The 18,612-nt window shown below is 43.2% G+C and overlaps 1 protein-coding gene across 4 annotated transcripts in view; it reads right to left on the bottom strand.

Annotated features, from left to right (window-relative positions):
* The window catches only part of CARD11 (caspase recruitment domain family member 11), a 663,926-nt gene that overhangs the window by 78,280 nt on the left and 567,034 nt on the right, over positions 1-18,612 (bottom strand). For all 4 annotated transcript variants that reach the window (XM_086940703.1, XM_086940702.1, XM_086940700.1 and 1 more), the window contains exon 19: positions 9,347-9,442. In XM_086940703.1, coding sequence (XP_086796829.1) covers positions 9,347-9,442 — 96 coding nt within the window. The remainder of the gene's footprint in view (positions 1-9,346; positions 9,443-18,612) is intronic.

Raw genomic sequence — 18,612 nt, 5'->3', positions numbered from 1 at the left:
ACTGGTTGCAGGATGTGGCTGCTCTGGGTCTCTCTCCTTTTACACTCCTTGGATACTGACTGTAGCACATGCCCCCCCCTTGAACTCCTGTTACACTCTTCCCATACTAACTGCAGAATGTGGCAACTCTGGCTCTTTTGTTACACTCCTCTTATACTGCTCCAATAACATGGCCACTTCAGCTCTCTCCGCTCTTGCACTGCTCTTACAGTTACTGAAGAGTGTAGCCGCTGACTCACTCACTCACTCAGTTCAGTTCAGTTCATACGTCTTTATTACGAAATGTTCCATCATAAAAGACATTCATAAAACACTCTACTCTAACTAATTACAGCGTGTATCCTACATAATAAAAAGCATTAAGACTTAGCTAAAAAAGTTGATTTCTGAACACAATTCTCACCAAATGATGGATTAGACCTGTCATACAGTCTAATTAAATAAGATACATAAAACATATTTAAATTTACAATTAAAGACGTACCAGAAGTATATTACAATTTAAAACAATCAATAGATCAACTAACAGGTGTCAAGTGGGTGCCTTGCTCTAATAATCCATGTCCAACCCAAAAATGTTGCTACAGCTATGGCCACAGGATCAGATGTGTTTGTCCTCAAAAGCCATAGAGCCTCCTGACCCACCCGTGTTCTCAGGTTGTTACAGATTGGTTTTAACTATTTTCTCCGGGGGGCTAGGTAAGCAGGGCAGACAAAGAAAACATGGCCAAATGACTCTTTCTGGTCCCTACACCAGGGACAAAACTCTTTGGACTGACCCCGCCACTTATTTGTAAAAGATCTTAATGGTAGCGACCTGACCCTAAACTGGTGATATAGCTTCCTATCGCTACTCACTCACTCTCGTTACATTCTATATACCGAAATCAGGACATGGACGCTCTGGCTCTCCTGTTACATTCCTCGTATACCGAATGCAGAACATGGACAATCTACCTAGTCCTCCTGTTGCACTATTCTTACACTGATTGCAGAACGTGGCCACTCTAACTCTTTGCCTCTTACGCTCCTGTCATACACACTGCAGAACCATAGTCATTCTGACTCTCTCTTTTGTTACATTGCTGCAGAATGTAGTCACTCTGACTACCTCTCCTCTTCTGCTGGCTGCAGAACATTGTAGTTCTACCTCTCCCTTTACACTCCTCTAACAATACCTACAGAACAAAGGCACTGTGGCTCACTCTCCTCTTACACTACACACTACTAGCTGCACATGGCGGCCACTCAGGGCCTGATTCATAAAGAGTCCTCGCTCTTGTTGGGGAGTCTCCTCACTCAGACGAAGTCCCTGCAAAGATTGTGGAGTATCTGCCCTGAGTGCAGAGGCTCCCGCACGACTGCGTGACCTGCGCCGCGAGTATGGACGCCGTTTGTGAATCAGACCCTCAGTCTCTTTCCTGTAAAACTCCTCTTATAGTGGCTGCCGAACATGACAACAAGTGGCGGATGGTAAGTACAACTTAGAGTTGAGCGGGAGGGCCCACATACATGCATACTCACATACACTGATGCATTCATATGCAGACATGTGCACACACATACCCATTCACAACACTCACTCACAAATACACATACGTTCATATATACACGCATGGACCAAACAGTCAGTAAAAACACTACACTTACCTGCTGCAGCCCTTGGTGAGGGAGGCCTCTGAGGTGCCAGGAGGGTTGGGACTGCTGCCTCCCCGCTTTAGGTTATATAGTGGGGTGAGTGTGGCAAGAAGCCGGGTTGAGTGTAGCTTACAGAGAGTGAATGAGGCAAGTGGCAAAGATAAATGCAGTGGTAATTGAGTGAGTGAGGCATGCAGCAGGGATAAATGAACACATCAAGAAAATGCCTCTTGGACATTATATAAATTCATTAGTTGTTTGAACAAATACACTTATCTTTTTTCAATGCAGGAAAACAACTCCCAAAAATATTTTATATTTTACATACAGAAAAAGAAAATATCAACATACCCCGGAAATACCTTAAATGCACCCCACAAAGGGAGTCACAGTAACCCCATTACACATCCTTTTTAAAAAACATTATAGAGTACATATAACACCATTTAAAAACAAGGAAAGCATGCTCAGGGGCAAAGGGTCCAAACTGTAGGGAGAAACATCCTCCTCGTGTTTCAATATAATGACCCACTTTGCTTTTGATAATAACTGTAAAATGCCCCAGGGAGCTTCTAAACTGTCTACATTTCGATCCCACTCATATTTCAAGGGCCATCCTCAGGACTTGATGAGGGTTATGTATTTAGAGGGTACTGTGAAAGAACACAGCAACAAATTATTCATAGAGCTCTCTTAGATCATCATCTGATTTTCTCTTCAAGTATCAATATTTCAATTCATTATGCTCATCTCTGCAACACACACTAAAGCTACTTTGACTTCTAATCAATAGACATTTCACAATTGAAACCTCTTGACTGACAGCTTACAAGGTTTACAGATCAAGTTGAAATGTGTGTGAATGCCATACATTTACAAAGCAGGCTCCTGTGGCTTAGTGGGCTAATGTGCCCATTGTAGGGTACTGTGTTTGAACTCATAGTCACAGGTTCACATAATGGTGGGTCCACTCAGCCTTTCATCCTTCTGAGGTCGATACAATGAGTACCTTTGGGCTGCAATAAAAATCTGTTATTCAGCGCCAATATACACTTCTGGGTGAACGTGTGCTTTACAAATACACATTATGTTAAGCTTCTGCTGATTTGAGAAGTTTGATATATTTGATGCTTACAAATAAACATAAAGCCTCTTTGTTTACATCCAATACTCCTGTTTAAGATGTATGCGTCGGAGTAACAGTCTGGGAACAGTACCTGTGTGTAAACATGTGTAAACACGCACACTCGGTTGGGCTTAACAAGATGCATTGCGTTAACTAAATGCCATTGGAAGTGACATTTTCATTCTGGATGTATCGTTTGGTTGTTTTGGGTTATAATTGGTTTATTTTCATCTTTATTGCTATTTTCAATTTAGTTTTTCCATTTTTTTTTGTAAATTAGGTTCGTTGCGTGGTGGCAGCTTTATCGATCGGTGTTTTTTCCCCTTTTTTCAGTCACTCACCCCTCTGTAGACTTTTGCCAGTGGTAAGCATTTCTCAGGTGGTTTAGTTGTAGGTAGGCCAACCTGATAGGTCACCGGTTGCTTGAAAAACAATGTTTTTGGGTCTAGTGTGGTATCCTTCGTTCAGTGTGTGGATGGGGTTGTGGTAACGCGCAAACCAGTTGGAGCACTGGGGGAATAGGTATCCATAGAGGTCTTGGGCAGTCATGATCATGCTGGTTTAACCCTACCTTGTTTGCTCACGAGTTGGTTTTGCTGTTTTGGTTAGGTTCCTAGGGGCCATATTATCAAGAAAGGGTGATACATTATCGCCACTTTTATCTTCAGGAAATTGCAACTAAAGCGTCGATAATGGGCTTGATAATATGCCCTTGTGAACTCCCATAGAAGCTCAGGTTCTGGTATTACAAAAGTTAAAGAATTCGCGAATCAGAACCTTTGTTACCGAGCACGGGACATTTTGATTCATTCGCCTTTAAGAATATGGCTTGGAATGAGGCTTCCTGGAACAAGTCGCACTTGAAAGTTTTAGTTCTATATAGTTTGAGTGCATTGATAAATTGTGGATGTGTAATGATGTGTTTGCTATTGACTTACACAGAATACTGCCGCTGACGACTCTCTTGGGCTATTTTTGCCATTGACCCCATTGAGCTACTGTGTGCGTTCCTGAATAAATCATGATTGATTATTCCAGGTCACATCATGATTTAGGTAGTGCTTTGAACTGATCCATATGACTAGTCAGGGAGTTTCGACAAAACTGTGATGTGTAGCCTTGTGTGTAGTGATTGATGACGTGTTACATGACTTTTGGTATAGATATTTTTTTCCTTTTTTTTCTATTCTTTTCTTTTTCCTTCATTTGCATAAAATGTTTGGCTTGAGGCTCGTTGTTGGTTGCCAACTATTCAAAGGTCCTTGATTATGTAATTTGTGAGAATATAGTTTTATGGTTGCTAAATGGGTACAACAATCTTAAAGTCACTGTGATTAGTTTTCACTGAGAAAATTAGAAATTTGATTTTTTTTCCAAATATAATCAAGATATGATAACATGATGACTAACTTCTTGTCATAGGTTGAATTGGTCCTGTAGAAATGATGGTGCCAAATGTTGTTTGTTTTTTGATTCACGCAATGGGTGTTTAATAGGTTGTATACTGTTAATAGTCAGGATTTGTTTTGGTCTCACAAATGTTAACTCCCATTGAAATGATATATAATCCATCTAAATGTAGCCAACGAATGACAGTATAATTATTGTATCTATTACATTTTCGGACTTATGCCTGAAATAGGGGATATATGTGCTCCCTAGAAATTAAGGTTTAAATTTAGAAATGTATATTTATTACAAGTCAAAGTAACTTTAGTGTGAGTTGTAGAGATTTGCATATTGAATTGAAATATTGATAATTGAAGATAAAATAAGATGACAAATAATGTATTGCTATGTTCTTTTACAGACCCCATAAATACATAACCCTCATCAAGTCCTGAAGATGGCCCTTGAAATATGAGTGGGACCGAAACGCAGGAGTTTTAGAAGCTCCATGGGGCATTGCACAGTTGTTAATTAACCCCTTAAGTGCGGGGAACGTTCAGCGGTCGTCGCGCGCACTACCTCGCTAGTGCTGTGCACGTCCGCTGAATGTTCCATTCCCGTTAGCGCAATCGAACGTCCGCACTGGGGCGGAATTTTCGGCGCGCTTAACGGGTTAAAGCAGAGTGGGTCATTATATTGAAACTCAAGGATGGCTTTTCTACATCCTCTTTGGACCTTTCGGACCTTGAGCTTACTTCCCTTGTTTTCAAATAGTGTTATGTGTACTGTATGAAGGGATGTGAGATAGGTTTACATTGACCTTCTATGTCTCCTTTTGACTTTGGCTCATATAGGCCTCGTTCTGGGTGTTTTTGGTATTTTTTTGTATATAAAATAAAAAAAGTTTTTTTGTATTAAGTTGCACTTTTCTGATCGTGCCTCGAAAAAAAATATTCAGTGTGATTGTTCAACCCACTAATGAATTTATGTAATGTCCAAGGGGCATTTTCATGATGTGTTGATTTCACTGGTCAACCCAGAATCTTTGCAATAATATTGAGCAGGGTACACCCTACTAAGCGTGTGTATTCAAAGCAGCGGTAAATGTGGAATAAATGGTGAGAAGCAGTAGTAAGGCTTAATTTATCATAAAGGGAGTGAATGGGATGTGCATAAGAGATGGGTGTTGTGGGCTGCGAGTGAGCTTATGTCACAGTCACAGAGGCAAATGTGCCATAAATGGAGATAGTGAGGTACATAGCTATAGTATAGTATGTAGCAGGAAGGGAGTAAGGCATGAAGTACGGATGAATATGGCATAAAGGGGTTGAGTGAGGCGTGCAGCATGAATAATTGAGGGTGTTTCTACATTCTTCTCTTTGTGCTCTGAAACCCGTCCTTCCCGACAAGCTCTGAACACTCTTTTGTTGTTGTTAATGATGATCAGTGGGGAATAAGAGTGTTCCCTTCTCCCTACCTCTCTCCTTGTTGATATGCATGAATAATTGTGCCATAAAGAGGATGAGTTAAATGTGCATCCAGGAAGTGGGAGAGACATGCTGCAGGGCTGAATGTGGCATCCTGGGAGTCGGGCGGGGCTCTCAACAGGGCCGAATATGGCGTAAAGAGAGTGAGTGAGGCATGCATCAGGGGTGAATATGGCAGGAAGAGAGTGAGGCGTGCAGCAGGAGACAATGTAACAAGAAGGAAGTGAATGAGGTGTGCATTACTGATGAATGTGATGGGATAAGTGTGAGTGAGTGAGGCCTGCCGCAAGGGTCGGAGGGGGCATAAGGGGAGCTGGAGAGGCACGCAGCAGTGGTAAATGTGCAGGGAGGGAGTGGGGCATTCATCAGTGGTGAATGTGACATAAAAAGAGGGTCGCGAGATCAGCAGCAGGAGTGAATGTTGAAAAAAGGGAGATAGTGAGGCATGCAGCAGCGGTGATTGTGGCCAGGTGAGTGTAGGGATGGAGAAGGAGTGAATGTGGTATGAGGGGAGTGATTGAAACATGCTGCATAAAGAGAGTGGTGTGCAGCAAGAGTGAACTGGGCATAAAGGGAGCGATCCATGAATGGAGTCCCCAATGGGTTAGTAGGGCATAGAGTGGGCCATGATGTAGGTGGAGTAAAGGGAGTGAGTAAGGTGGGCAGCATTAATGAATGTGGTATACAGAAAATGAATGAGTCAGCCAGCAAGGGTAACTATGGTGGGAAGGAAGGAGATGGACTCCACTGATGAATGTGGTGTAAAGTGTATGAGCGAGGGTTCCAGAAGGGTTGACTGTAACATGAAGGGGGTGATGCTCACAGCAGGGTTGAATGTGACAGGAATGGGATGAGTGAGGTGTGCAGCAGTGATTAACCGCTTCGCTGCAGCCAGAATTCCTCTGCGGTACTGAGGAATTTGACACGTGGGCAGTTCGGAAGGGCCCGGCTGTCCTCCGCACACGCCCACCGTGACGTTAGACGGGCAGAGGCTGTCCGACACAGGGAAGAGGTTAATGAGATGTGAAGGGAACCAGGTGTGCAGCAGAGATGAAGGCATCAGAAAAGAAGAGAGTGGGCCACTAATAAGGTTTGCAGTTGGTGTGTAGGGTATAGAGAGGAGTACTGCATGCAGAATTGGGTAAATGCAGTCTATCCCCCAGATGCATCAAAGTTATGTTTTGCGAGTCCTTAATAGTGAATTTTAAGGAATCGCTATTAAAGACTCGCAAAACGGGATGCATGTAGGAATCGCAATGTTATTTGCGATTCCTACTGATTCCTTATTTGCGATTCGCTAATTGCTAATCGCAAATAAGGAATGGCTTTCCCATTCATTCCTATGGGCCTAAAAGGCCGATAATAAATAATTCTGGACTGATGCTACCCCCATTCCGGATCTAACTGCATTAAACTTAAAATTGGTGTAGTAATACCACAACTTGCCCTCAAGTGAGCTTGCTTTGTGGAATTTGTGCTGCAAAAATACTGTGCATTCCAAGATGGAACAAGTAAAACACTTTGTATTATCAGCTTAACCCAATTCCAAAGTGCGGAATTCAGAATAGAGATATGATCGCGCACGCTGCAGTTGTCCGCATTGGTATTTACTGGGTATGAGATTACCTGGAATGAAGCCCTACATTGGAAGGGAATGCAATAAAAAGCAAATAAACTCAAGTGAACAAGCCAACATCTACACATTTTGCCATTAACTGTGAGCTGCAAAGATTAAAGCAAACATATACACGTCTATACCATAACGTTAAGTCGAAATATATTCACGTATCCACTGCAGGGAAATAGCTATTTCGACAATTATCTGCTGTGGCACAGATGGGAGATTTGACTACATGACTGAAATACATCTAAGCGGCTCTGGCTCCCTGCAGTAAGTCATGCAGGAAAAAAGCAATACCATTATTCATGAAAAAAAGTGAAGGGAAGGGGAAATTTGTGCAGCAAAGAATAAATTCAGTGACCTCTGCTGCCTATGAATATTTAAAAAGAGTCTGTTAATTCCTACTTTGCGGGCAACCACTTAATCTTCATTATGAGTTTAATGTCCTAGTTTGGGCCCGACAACAAATCCTTTTGGGACGATAATTTAGGGTAATTTAAATAAATGAATGATAAAAGCTTTACTCCTATGACCCATTTACTAATTTTGCCAATTCACATACATTTCCTTGTGGTGTATGGAATGCTTGAACTAATCTCAGCCACCGGCATTTACTCGGGGTTGCATCAGTCCACTGATGTTTATGCCATTTCAGAGTAGAACATTGGATTGTTGAGAGCTCCACTGAAGACAATGGAGTGCTCTAGGGATTTCAACTACCTCGGGCTCTGTGAAGCCTTTGTTTTACAATTTAGAACATTCTGCATTCTAGTGTCAGAATGTTCTAATAGCCTTATAACCCTTCGTGGCTGGGCTATACCACCTATTAAAATCCCGCTCCCTTGTTAAGGGAGCGAGTCTTCAATATAGCCTTATAGCCACCGTAGCAGGCTATACCGGCTATTAAAGCGAACCGAAGGCGAGGGCCTTTAACAAGGGAGTGGGACTTTATTAGTCGTATAGCCCAGCTACGAAGGGCTTTAATGCTATTAGAACATTCTGCCACTAGAGGGCAGAATGTTCTAACAAATAAAAACAAAAGCCCCTCGGAGCCCGAGGCCTCAGAGAGGCCTTTGTTTAAACAACATTGGAATGTTGGTCTGCGGGACTTTACCGGCCCGTAGAAGCACGGAGCACTCCATTGTATTCAATGAAGTGCTCTACATTCCAATATTCTAATAGCCAGTACAGCCCACAATGGTGGCTCTAAAGCTATATTAGATCCGGCGCTATGCGGTGCAGTATTGCCACTACAGCCCCAATTACCAAGCCAGATCCTCTCTAAACCAAAGCACAAGCAACCCATGACCAGGTTTACCCCGATTGGGGCTCTTCAGTCTGGTGCAGTTTATTCCAGTGACAAATTCAGCATCAGACCCATGTATGGGCATACACGTTTCACATTGGGCGTCACATTGAGGTAAACAAAGAAAGTGATGGGTGGCATGCTTGAATTAGTCTCAGCCACTGTTAATCACTCAGGCTTCATTGCCAGTCCATTTCTTTTTTGCCCACACTGCCATCTCAGATTAGACTCAGCCATATGCAAATCAGACGTGACCCTGCTCCAATCCGAACCATCCCACCCAAAACGCCAGGCCAGGTCCTCACTGAACCGGAGCACAACCAACCCAAGACCGATTTTCTGTCACATCCACATAGGTTTTGGCGAAGTACACATAGGAGTAAATTCTCTTTTTGAGAATCGGCCACATGAACAATGTAACTATCTAAGTGCTTTTATCCACAGTGCTTTACATAGGGCTTCTCTTTATTTCCCTTATAGCTTTAAAATTCATAGACGGCAGAAAAGCATTTGCAACACAGGCCCCTGGCAGCTGAGGTCAAACTAATGCATGCTAAGTGCCCAGACTGAAAGTGGCACTTTAAAATCAAAAACAGAGATGTGCTGTTCTGGTGGCGCTGCTGTCTTATTCCACTGCAACACTGCAGCATCCAGCCTGCTGCAGGGCACCCGAGGAGATGAAGACGAGGGGAGACTCGCAGTGTAGCTGTCCGGCCCCACTCTGCTCATTTAAGATTTGCCCTTTTTGATTCGACAGGAGTGAATGTCAGTCAGATTACCTGCATGATCTGTACAAACAAGAAGCTTGCGCGCGAGAGGCGGGGACTCAGCTTGGGGTCAGTCTGCGGCGATGCCTCCTCCGGCTGCAGCGTGTTCTGAAATGAATTACAGAAGACTTCGTATTACTCTTCCAAACGCTTATAGTCAACTTTCAAATAGGCAAACAAAATGGTACACGAGTGCCTTATTTAAAATAACAAAAGCTTGTGTAGAATGTTGAGATTCCTCGGCCAATTGGAAGTCTGAGAATTATTAATTTTAGTACTGTTAACAACCGCATTCGCGGGCAATAACACTTAATAATGCTCTGAATGGAATTTTCAAACTGGCTCAGATAATCAAAAATGTCTACAAGGCAGGCAGGCACAGATCTCCATTTCTCTTAGGGTACCCAGCACGCTGCCATGCCGCCAACCCCTCCACCCCCAATCCCGTAGAGATATGTTAACCATAACATCTGATTGCCAGAGAAAGTCACCAACCTGCATGCACCGATTTTCACCATTGTACGAGTGTAGATTTATGTCTTTCTAGAATTCACAAAATATTCCCAAGAATTCACATGGGAAGCTGTCCCATATGCAGGGTACCATGCATATTCCCGAGAAGGTCATGTGACATTCCCAGGGACATCAATCATATTCCCACTATGCAAAGTTCTCCATGGTGGAGAACTCCACATAGGGGGAAAAAGGAACTCCTGTGCAAATGTTATTGTTCTTTTTACCACAGCAAACATATTTTTCCCGTACACCCCCACCGAATCTTGGAGTGGTCTGTTCCCCTTTCCACCCTGGAACTGGAAATACACCAGCCCTTGGATGCAGTAAAACTCTGACTCTTTCTACAGATGGAAGGAGTAAAAGAGAGGTTTATGAAGGCCAATAAACAGTCAGGTGTGTTGGCGATCACAAATGTCCATGGCAGACCATGCCTTGGAATGCAGAGTCAGATTAACCAGTGTCTGGAACAATGCCCCCATAGTGAGGATTGCTGAGCATCAGCACATGTAAATGGACGTATACCTATCAGGAGTTCCCTTTGGGCATTTTGTTGTAAATGTTATATGTACAGTCAAATTAGCATATTAATAGGGAACATAGGGGCTGATTCACTGAACAAACTTAAGACAACATCCTAAATTTACTACTTTTGGTATTCACAGAAGTTAGGATTTTGTCTTAAGACAGATTTAAGACAAACTTAAGACAGAATCCTAACTTAAGTCTGTCTTAAGTCTTTCTTAAGACAAAATCCTAACTTCTGTGAATACCAAAAGTAGTAAGTTTAGGATTTTGTCAAGTTAGTTCTGTGAATCGGACCCACAAAGTCTGTCTAAGGTGCAGACAGTCCTAAATAATCAGATGCCAGGCTCTGAACATGCCCTCTCATAGAAGTGATCACGGAAGTACCCCATTGGAGGTACCATGCCTCTCTTTTATGCTTCACTGTGTGTATTTAGAAAGAGTTGTAATGTCTGTCTAAAGAACAGGGGCATCTTCCTGATCTGAAAACCACAGGCAAAACTATATTTAGTGCTACTGGTGCGGTGAGCCACACACTTAGGGTGTGGGGGGCCCTCTGCACCTCAAGGGATGTATGACGTTACAACGCATACATTCACAACGCATACCATTACAACAAAACTTTTACAACGCAGGATCCATTACAACGCATGCCATTACAACGCAGCTGCTATTACAAAGCATGCCATTACAACGTAAGTATGGTTAAGTATTTTTTTTTATTAATTTGAATGCAATAATAGTGTAAGTGTTGGATAGTGTAGGGGTTAAAATTACTATTCTAACTCCAGGGGGGTGTAATAGTAGGGTAAGTGTTGGATAGTGTAGGGGTTAAAATTACTATTCTAACTCCAGGGGGTGTAATAGTAGGGTAAGTGTTGGATAGTGTAGGGGTTAAAATTACTATTCTAACTCCAGGGGGTGTAATAGTAGGGTAAGTGTTGGATAGTGTAGGGGTTAAAATTACTATTCTAACTCCAGGGGGTGTAATAGTAGGGTAAGTGTTGGATAGTGTAGGGGTTAAAATTACTATTCTAACTCCAGGGGGGTGTAATAGTAGGGTAAGTGTTGGATAGTGTACGGGTTAAAATTACTATTCTAACTCCAGGGGGTGTAATAGTAGGGTAAGTGTTGGATAGTGTAGGGGTTAAAATTACTATTCTAACTCCAGGGGGCGTAATAGTAGGGTAAGTGTTGGATGGTGTAGGTGTTCAAATTTAATTAAATACTTACCTATACTTACGTTGTAATGGCATGCGTTGTAATAGCAGCTGCGTTGTAATGGCATGCATTGTAATGGATCCTGTGTTGTAAAAGTTTCGTTGTAATGGTAGTGCGTTGTTTTAGTTGCGTTGTAATGGCTTTTACCTCCCAGCTCTGAGGTTCCGTGACGATTTGAACCCGTGTTTTCAAGTTTGTCGGAAATACATAATATTAGTATCAGCGAACCGCAAATGATCCATTTAGCATATCCTGGTGTTTTCGCTACGATACGAGCAAGAGTACTCCTGTTATAAACACATTTCTGATCTACCCACGGCATCCATCTTAGATCATGGCCGCCATTTTGTGTTTCCTTGCCCTCACATATGCAATAGCCTCTGATCACTTCATTCACTCCACTTTGATTAAGGACACGTAGCCTTAGCCGGAGATTCACCTCTTACATGACACGTACACCTTAAACCAGATCACGCTGAAGCTGCATGACTCAACAAAGGCTGCCTCCTCTGCCCGAGGCCAGCCCACCTGAACTGGTTTTCCTGTCCATTGTCCTGATCAGGATTAGGCGGCCGAAGCTGGTAGCCTTGCCCATTTACAACCCACAAACATCTCTTATCCCGTTTTTCTATCTTCTGCACCTGGCTCTGCTCCTTTCCTTCTGGGCCTTTATTAGGGGGAGGTAACGAACTTTACGATGAGGCGGTCCGGCTCTTGAATGCAATATTGACAAGGGATTGTGATGGACTAGTGGGAACCCCTCTTCGTGATGTTTGGCATCAGATATTATCGACAGTTCCTGTGTAACGCCAAATATTTATTGTTTAAGACACAAAGGTTTGGGAATGTACTGACATGTGAAATATTTGCCTGAAGCACAAGTTTTGGTATATAAGGAGCAACCCTCAATGTACAAATCGAACAGTCTCCTAGTCTCTGCCCGTGTGTAGATTCTGTGATTTCTGTGTCCCTGCAGTAATAAACCTTTGGTCTTTGACGCCACCATCGAGAAGCCCGTGTTTCTGTTCATTTGCGCACCAAGGCAGGTGGAACTCCGGGGTCTTTGGGTGTTGTTCCCTGACACCTCTGGACGGAACCAAAAAGTCCAGAACTCCAATTGGCGCCCAACGTTGGGCGACGTCATTCGGTACCGGTCCAAAAGCCTGAAGAGTTCGAGAAGCTTCGTGTGAAGATTCCTGAGGGAGGCGCCCCACTTCATCGATCCCGGCATATCGCAAAAGTGGCCCTGAAGTTCTCTTCCACGAGGGTTCCCGTTCAGGACGGCTGCAGTGGGCCGTTGCCTTGACCGTCGCCCTGTCTTGGACCCGAGGTGCAGCCTTAGTACAGCGAAACGTGACGGGTTTCTCCTTGGTGACGTCTTCAGTGCCTCAGTTAAGTATTTAGTGATAGCTAGCTGGTTACTTTGTGAGGATTGTTAAAAATCCTTGATCGGTTCTTGGTTTGGTTTGGTTTCGTAAGATTATCACTAGTTGTTCTGGTTACGATAATCTATTTGGTTCAGTTTGGGTATCGATACATTAGTTTGGTTTTGGTAGGCCTAAGTTCTTTGTTCAAGTGCACATATCTGTTTCGTGTTTTGTTTGTTTTGTGTTCCAGACTGATAATGGTAAGTCGGAAAATGTTGTCTTGTTTCGGTTGCAACCATGACTCACGATTGGAGGATTCTTGTCTGGTTCCTCCAATTGGGACTCCCCTTTATGACCTATATTGCAAGTATGGAGTGGGTCCTATATCTTATAATGAGATATGGGTCCGTTATTGTAAGAAAGATGGTGTCCTTAGTTGGCCACTACATGGTAGTTTTGAACCCGAGATCCTTGATAATTTAGAAACGAAATTGTTTAGTAAGAAAGCCCGGCCGGCAATGTTTGATTCTTTCCGTTATTGGCGAAAAGAATCTAAACAGAGAGAAATGAAAAGGTTGAAGAAAGAACAAAAAGAGCAAGAAGAGTTAACTCTAGAGCAAGCAACTAAACAACTACAAGATAATGAGTGCGAAAAGGCTATAGACGTAGCAATTAGAGAGCATAATTTAGCGATTGACAAGTGCTACCCTGCCTTGCCATCGAAAACAGCTAAGATACTGGAGGATCCCGAAAACGATCCTCTGTTGTCTTATCTGTTACGTTCACCTCCACCGTACGCACAAGGTGCTGCGGCTCAACTTGTACCGAATGTTCAATTGCCGGTTGCTGGACAACCTGGTGTTCTTGTTCCTCAGAATCTAGTTCCTGTACCTCCTATGGTTAATGTGAATGTTCCTACGGCTCCTCCTTTTCCTGGGTTGCCGACTTCTATACCTGTATCTGTCTCGCTTACACCTACTACTTCACAAACTATTTTCATCGATACTCCTACTGCTTCGCAATCTGTTCCTACCTCTACTGTGTTCTCTACGTCTGCAAGTGTATTAACTCCACTTTCTGTACGTCGAAAAATAACTGATTCTGTTGCTAATATTCTGTCTCCTTTATATAAATCCTTAATTAAGACTCCTACTTCTGATTCAGTTCAGAGACGTAGTCAGCTACCAAGTACTGAAGAACGGGGAGTTTTAGATTCCACGGCTCTCAGATGGATTACGAAAGTTAGAAGATATAATACGAGAGATGTATTAGATACGTTTATGCAGTGGAAGGAACCAACACAACGATACGTCTTTGATGAGATGTGCTCGTTGTTACGTGAGGAAATAGAGGAAGATGATGTTGAATCAGACTTGGAGGATTTAATTAAGGTGCAAAAAGAGTTTGCTGCAGGAATGATAGTGGGTGATAATATAAAAGAAGCGATGGAACTTATTTTGAGTTTTAGGAATGATCCATCTCTTCGTTCGCCGAGAGAATTAGAGAAAGGTAATATGAAGCGAAGTCGCCAATATCCTATGAGGGAGGTTCCTCCAATCTGGCGCGAAGCAATACAACGTGATGATAATGCAGGTATTGCAGCTGCTCCAGCACAGTTCCAACGAGTGTGGATACACATTCCATGGAAGCGAGCAGAAGTACTAGCAGTGAAACAGGCCTTACCAGATCCGCGTAAGAATCCGGCCGGATATTACAAGGAATTGACACAGACAGTTGAAGCTTGTATAATGAATTTGGCAGACATTGACATGCTATTTGGCAATGTAGTTCCACAACCAGTGTGGGCTAAAATCCGTAGAGAGGATCATCAGGCAGCTTTAGGTGGTGATTGGGCAGCTATCACTGCAGCGGATGGTCAGCAAACGGGTGGTGCAAAACCCGAACCCCTAATTGCTAATCTTCCTGGTAGAATAATTGACTTAATGAAGACTCTGATGCCTGCGTTGCGTGTTAATTGGGATAAATTATCCGCATGCAAGCAAAAGAAAGACGAAAGTGTCTCCGACTTCTTCACGAGGTTCGAAGAGACTTTTGTAGACCATAGTGGTCAGGATATGAGCACTGAAGGAGGACAGAGATTGTTTGTCGATAAATTTGTGCATAATTTGTTACCTGAATTATGCAATAAATTAAAGGATTCAGAGAGTGCGTGGGCTGTTTCCACGACTGCGCAAATACTTGCGACTGCGCAGTACTACGAAAATAGGGACAAAGAGGAAAAGGAGAAATCAGAGAAGAAAACGAAAGATTTAAAGACTAAAGTTCTTTTACAGCAGGCGTATCCGCCTCGCACGAACCAGACTAATATGCAACAGAATTCATATCAGAGGACAGATTATAGTTCAACCAGGCCTCAATATCAGTGGAATCAGTGTGCGTACTGTAAGAAAGAGGGTCACTACAAGAATGAATGTCCGATTTTAGCACAAAATAATGCGGCAGCAGCTCAGAGAGGTCGTGGTGGTTTTGCGCAGAATTCTAGAGGTCGAGGGCGAGGTGCTATGCCTCCGCAAACGAATGATCGTCCCTCTAATCACTTTGATCAACGAAACGTACAGTCAGCTCAACAGAATAGATCTCAGCAATATCTTGTTGAGGATTATTGTGAAGTTGATGAGGGATTCCAGCAAAATGGGTACTAGGACAGCCATGGACAGAGAGAGGGAGTAGTATCAGTTCCAGTGGATCAGAGTGGGCCTTATGTCGCCGTAGCAACATCAGGTGTAGTCGAACCGTTTCTGTTGGATACTGGTGCCGCAAAAAGTTCTATAATTCATGCGAAACTCCCTGGCGCACCTTTGTCTGGCTCAACAAATGTTTCCGTAGGTTTTTCAGGCGCCCCTGTTTACAACCCGATATCTAATCCTTTGTCTATTTCTGTTGGACCATGCCAATTGAAAGCACCCTTGATTTTGACGACAGGTTGTAATGAAAATCTGCTTGGTTTAGATTTGTTAAAACGACTATATGCGACATTGTACTGTTCTCCGGATGGAGTACAGCTTACTTTGGGTAAAAGACTCACTTCTCCGATGTACTTGTCAATGGACGCACTCCCGCCAGAGCTGCGCTCACTCCCTAATTCTCTTTGGGCGACTGGTCCTAATGATGTAGGCCTTTTGGAAATACCACCGTATGTAGTAACTTTGAAAGCAAATGTAAAATTTCCCAGAATTCCCCAATATAAAATATCGAGTGAAGGAGAACGTGCACTTTTATTGATTGTGCAAGATTTGATTAAGAAAGGTGTGGTTGAAGAAACTCGAGGAAATGTTTGTAATAGTCCTGTATTGCCAATTCTGAAACGAACTGATCCTACGAAGCCTCCAGTATATAGGTTTGTCATAGATCTTAGAGAAGTTAATAAGATTGTGGTTCCGCAGTTTCCTGTGGTTCCAGACATTACTGCCTTGTTAACATTGATTCCTGCTACAGCCAATTGGTTCTCAGTCATCGACTTGAAGAATGCCTTTTTCAGCATTCCGATAGCCGAGGAAAGCAGGGATATTTTTGGCTTCTGTCTAGGAGGTCGAAGCTTCAGATTTAAACGCGCTCCACAAGGCTACTGTGAGAGTCCATCTATTTACAGTCAAGCATTAAAAAGTCAGCTAGATTCTTTTGTCCTTCCTCCAGGTTCTGCCCTAGTACAGTACGTAGATGATCTTTTAGTGGCTGCCGATGACAAGGAAACTTGCAAAGCAGCTACAGTATCGTTGTTATATCATTTGTCTGATTTGAATCACAAAGTATCACCTTCCAAGATGCAATACTGCTGCCAAGAAGTGACCTACCTAGGTCATCTCTTGTCAAAGGAGGGAAGGAAGTTGACCCCAGAAAGAATAAAAGCAATTACGCAAATGAGTGTTCCAGGCACACAGAGAGAAGTACGTGCCTTTTTAGGTATTACCTCCTACTGTAGGCAGTGGATCCCAAATTTTTCTCTTTTAGCGAAACCATTGGTAGCTTTGACTAGGAAAAATGTTCCGAGTCCGGTGCCATGGTCTGATGAATGTCAAGAGAGTTTTACTGAATTACGAAAAGCCTTGTGTTCAGCTCCTGTATTGGGTACACCTGATTACAGTAAACCATTCACGCTCTACGTTCACGAGAGAGAAGGTTGCGCGTTGAGTGTCCTGACACAGAAGTTTGGTGATAAACAACGCCCTTGTGCGTATTTCTCATCAACATTAGATCCGGTAGCCAGAGCGTTGCCTAGTTGTTTGAGGGCTACAGCGGCAGCTGCGGCTTCCATTCGGCAATCTGCTGGTTTGGTGATGAACAACATGCTAGTGGTCATGGTTCCTCATGCAGTGGATACACTCATGAACCAAACGAAGACACAACACCTTACCAGTGCGAGATTATCTGGTTACGAACTGACACTACTAGCGAGTCATATTCAGATCAAAAGGTGTAATGTATTGAATCCAGCAACGCTGTTGCCGACTGATCAAGAGTCGAGTGATTCTGAGCCACATGACTGCTATTTTAAAACGGAGGAAGAGACAAAAGGACGCATTGACCTGAAAGATACTCCGTTACCCGATCCGGATGGTACGCTATATGTGGACGGGTCATGTTTTAAATTGGAGAATGGTGATGTGACTGCTGCTTACGCGGTGACGACTTTGAAGACGATTGTGGAGACTGCAAGAGTGAGTCAGAATTCTGCCCAAGCTGCAGAATTAATAGCTCTAACGAGAGCATGTGTTTTAGCTGAGGGAAAGAGAGTGAATGTGTTCACAGATAGTCAGTACGCATTTGGCGTGGCCCATAGTTTTGGCCGGTTGTGGAGAGAAAGAGGTTTCATTACGTCCCATGGGACTAAGATTCAACATGGTCAGCTAGTTAACGACTTGTTGGAATCTTTAACCTTGCCGACTGAAGTTGCGATTGTGAAGTGCAGTGCTCATAAAGCAATCACGGATGATGTTGGGCGTGGGAATGCTTTTGCTGATGAAATTGCTAAACAGACAGCTAGAGATGTGATGAGTAGAATGTATGTTGCAACATCTGCAAGATGGATCGCTGAGTCTGGGATGTGTGAAGATACAATGGAAAGTGTGAAAGAGATTCAGAGAGAAGCGACTGAGGAAGAGAAACGTGTATGGAGAGAGGGTACGGGCAAGTTGGACTCGAATGGATGTTGGATTGATTTGACAGAGCAGCAACGTTGGATGTTGCCGGATGCGTATGTGCTTGCAGTAGTGACAATGGCGCACGGAGTAGCGCATATAAGTTCTAAAGGGATATGTAAGATGTTGGCTCCGGTCTGGAAGAATGATGGGATCAGTAAATGTGCAGAGAGAGTGGTGAAAAATTGTATGGTGTGCTTGATGCATAACCCTGGCAAGGGAACTCCAACTCCAGCTGGTCATTTCGCTCCTCCTTCCTGTCCCTTTGAAGTGATTCAGTTAGATTTCATTCACATGGAACGCTGTAATAATTTGAAATACGTCTTGGTGGTGGTTTGTGCTTTTTCCAGGTGGATAGAAGCATACCCACTGAAGGACAATACCGCCTTATCAACTGCCAAAATTCTTCTCAAAGAATATTTCCCTAGATTTGGAATGCCACGGATTGTATGGTCAGATAACGGAAGTGAGTTTATAGGGAAAGTTATGCAGAGTG

Source organism: Lissotriton vulgaris, chromosome 10 (genome assembly GCF_964263255.1).
Source record: "Lissotriton vulgaris chromosome 10, aLisVul1.2, whole genome shotgun sequence".
Taxonomy (NCBI): Eukaryota; Metazoa; Chordata; class Amphibia; order Caudata; family Salamandridae; genus Lissotriton; species Lissotriton vulgaris.
This window is presented reverse-complemented; position numbering and strand designations above follow the sequence as displayed.